The sequence below is a fragment of the Merops nubicus genome, unplaced genomic scaffold (genome assembly GCF_000691845.1).
Source record: "Merops nubicus isolate BGI_N331 unplaced genomic scaffold, ASM69184v1 scaffold36959, whole genome shotgun sequence".
NCBI classification, from domain to species: domain Eukaryota; kingdom Metazoa; phylum Chordata; class Aves; order Coraciiformes; family Meropidae; genus Merops; species Merops nubicus.
This window is the reverse complement of record NW_008632292.1, coordinates 11,741-12,256: the sequence shown is the minus strand read 5'-3', so window position 1 is coordinate 12,256 and position 516 is coordinate 11,741. Positions and strand designations below refer to the sequence as shown.

Below are 516 nucleotides of genomic sequence, written 5' to 3'. Positions count from 1 at the left end.
ACCTCCTGCTGCAGCTGAAGCCCCTCTTCATCCCCCTCTACGTCACGCTGGTGGCGGTGGCGTGCACGGGGAACCTCTTCCTCATCCTCCTCATCGCGCTCAGCAAGAAGCTGCACTGCACCACCAACTTCCTCATCGGGAACCTGGCGGCGGCCGACTTCATCATGTGCCTGGCCTGCGTGCCCCTCACCGCCTCCTACGCCTTCGAGGCGCGGGGCTGGCTCTTCGGGGTCTTCATGTGCTACTTCGTCAGCCTGATGCAGGCCACCACCGTCTTCGTCTCGGTGCTGTCCCTCACGGCCATCGCCGTGGACAGGTACGTGGTGGTGGCGCACCCCATCCGCAGGAGGATCAGCCGCAGGTCCTGCCTCTGCCTCGTGGCCTCCATCTGGTTCCTCTCCGCCGCCGCCTCCGTTCCCACGCTGCTCCACACCCACTACTTGGATCTCAACATCATCGGCCACGACATGATCATCTGTGAAGAGTTTTGGAAGCACGAGGAGCGGGAGCGGCTGG

The 516-nt window shown here is 64.0% G+C and overlaps 1 protein-coding gene across 1 annotated transcript in view; it reads left to right on the top strand.

Annotated features, from left to right (window-relative positions):
- Nucleotides 1-5: 5 nt before the first annotated feature.
- LOC103780222 (prolactin-releasing peptide receptor-like) overlaps nucleotides 6-516 on the top strand; it is a gene marked incomplete at its 5' end in the record, with an annotated part of 1,039 nt that continues 528 nt past the window's right edge. The window contains 1 exon segment of the mRNA XM_008947882.1: nucleotides 6-516. This exon segment is cut by the window's right edge and continues 17 nt beyond it. Coding sequence (XP_008946130.1) covers nucleotides 6-516 — 511 coding nt within the window.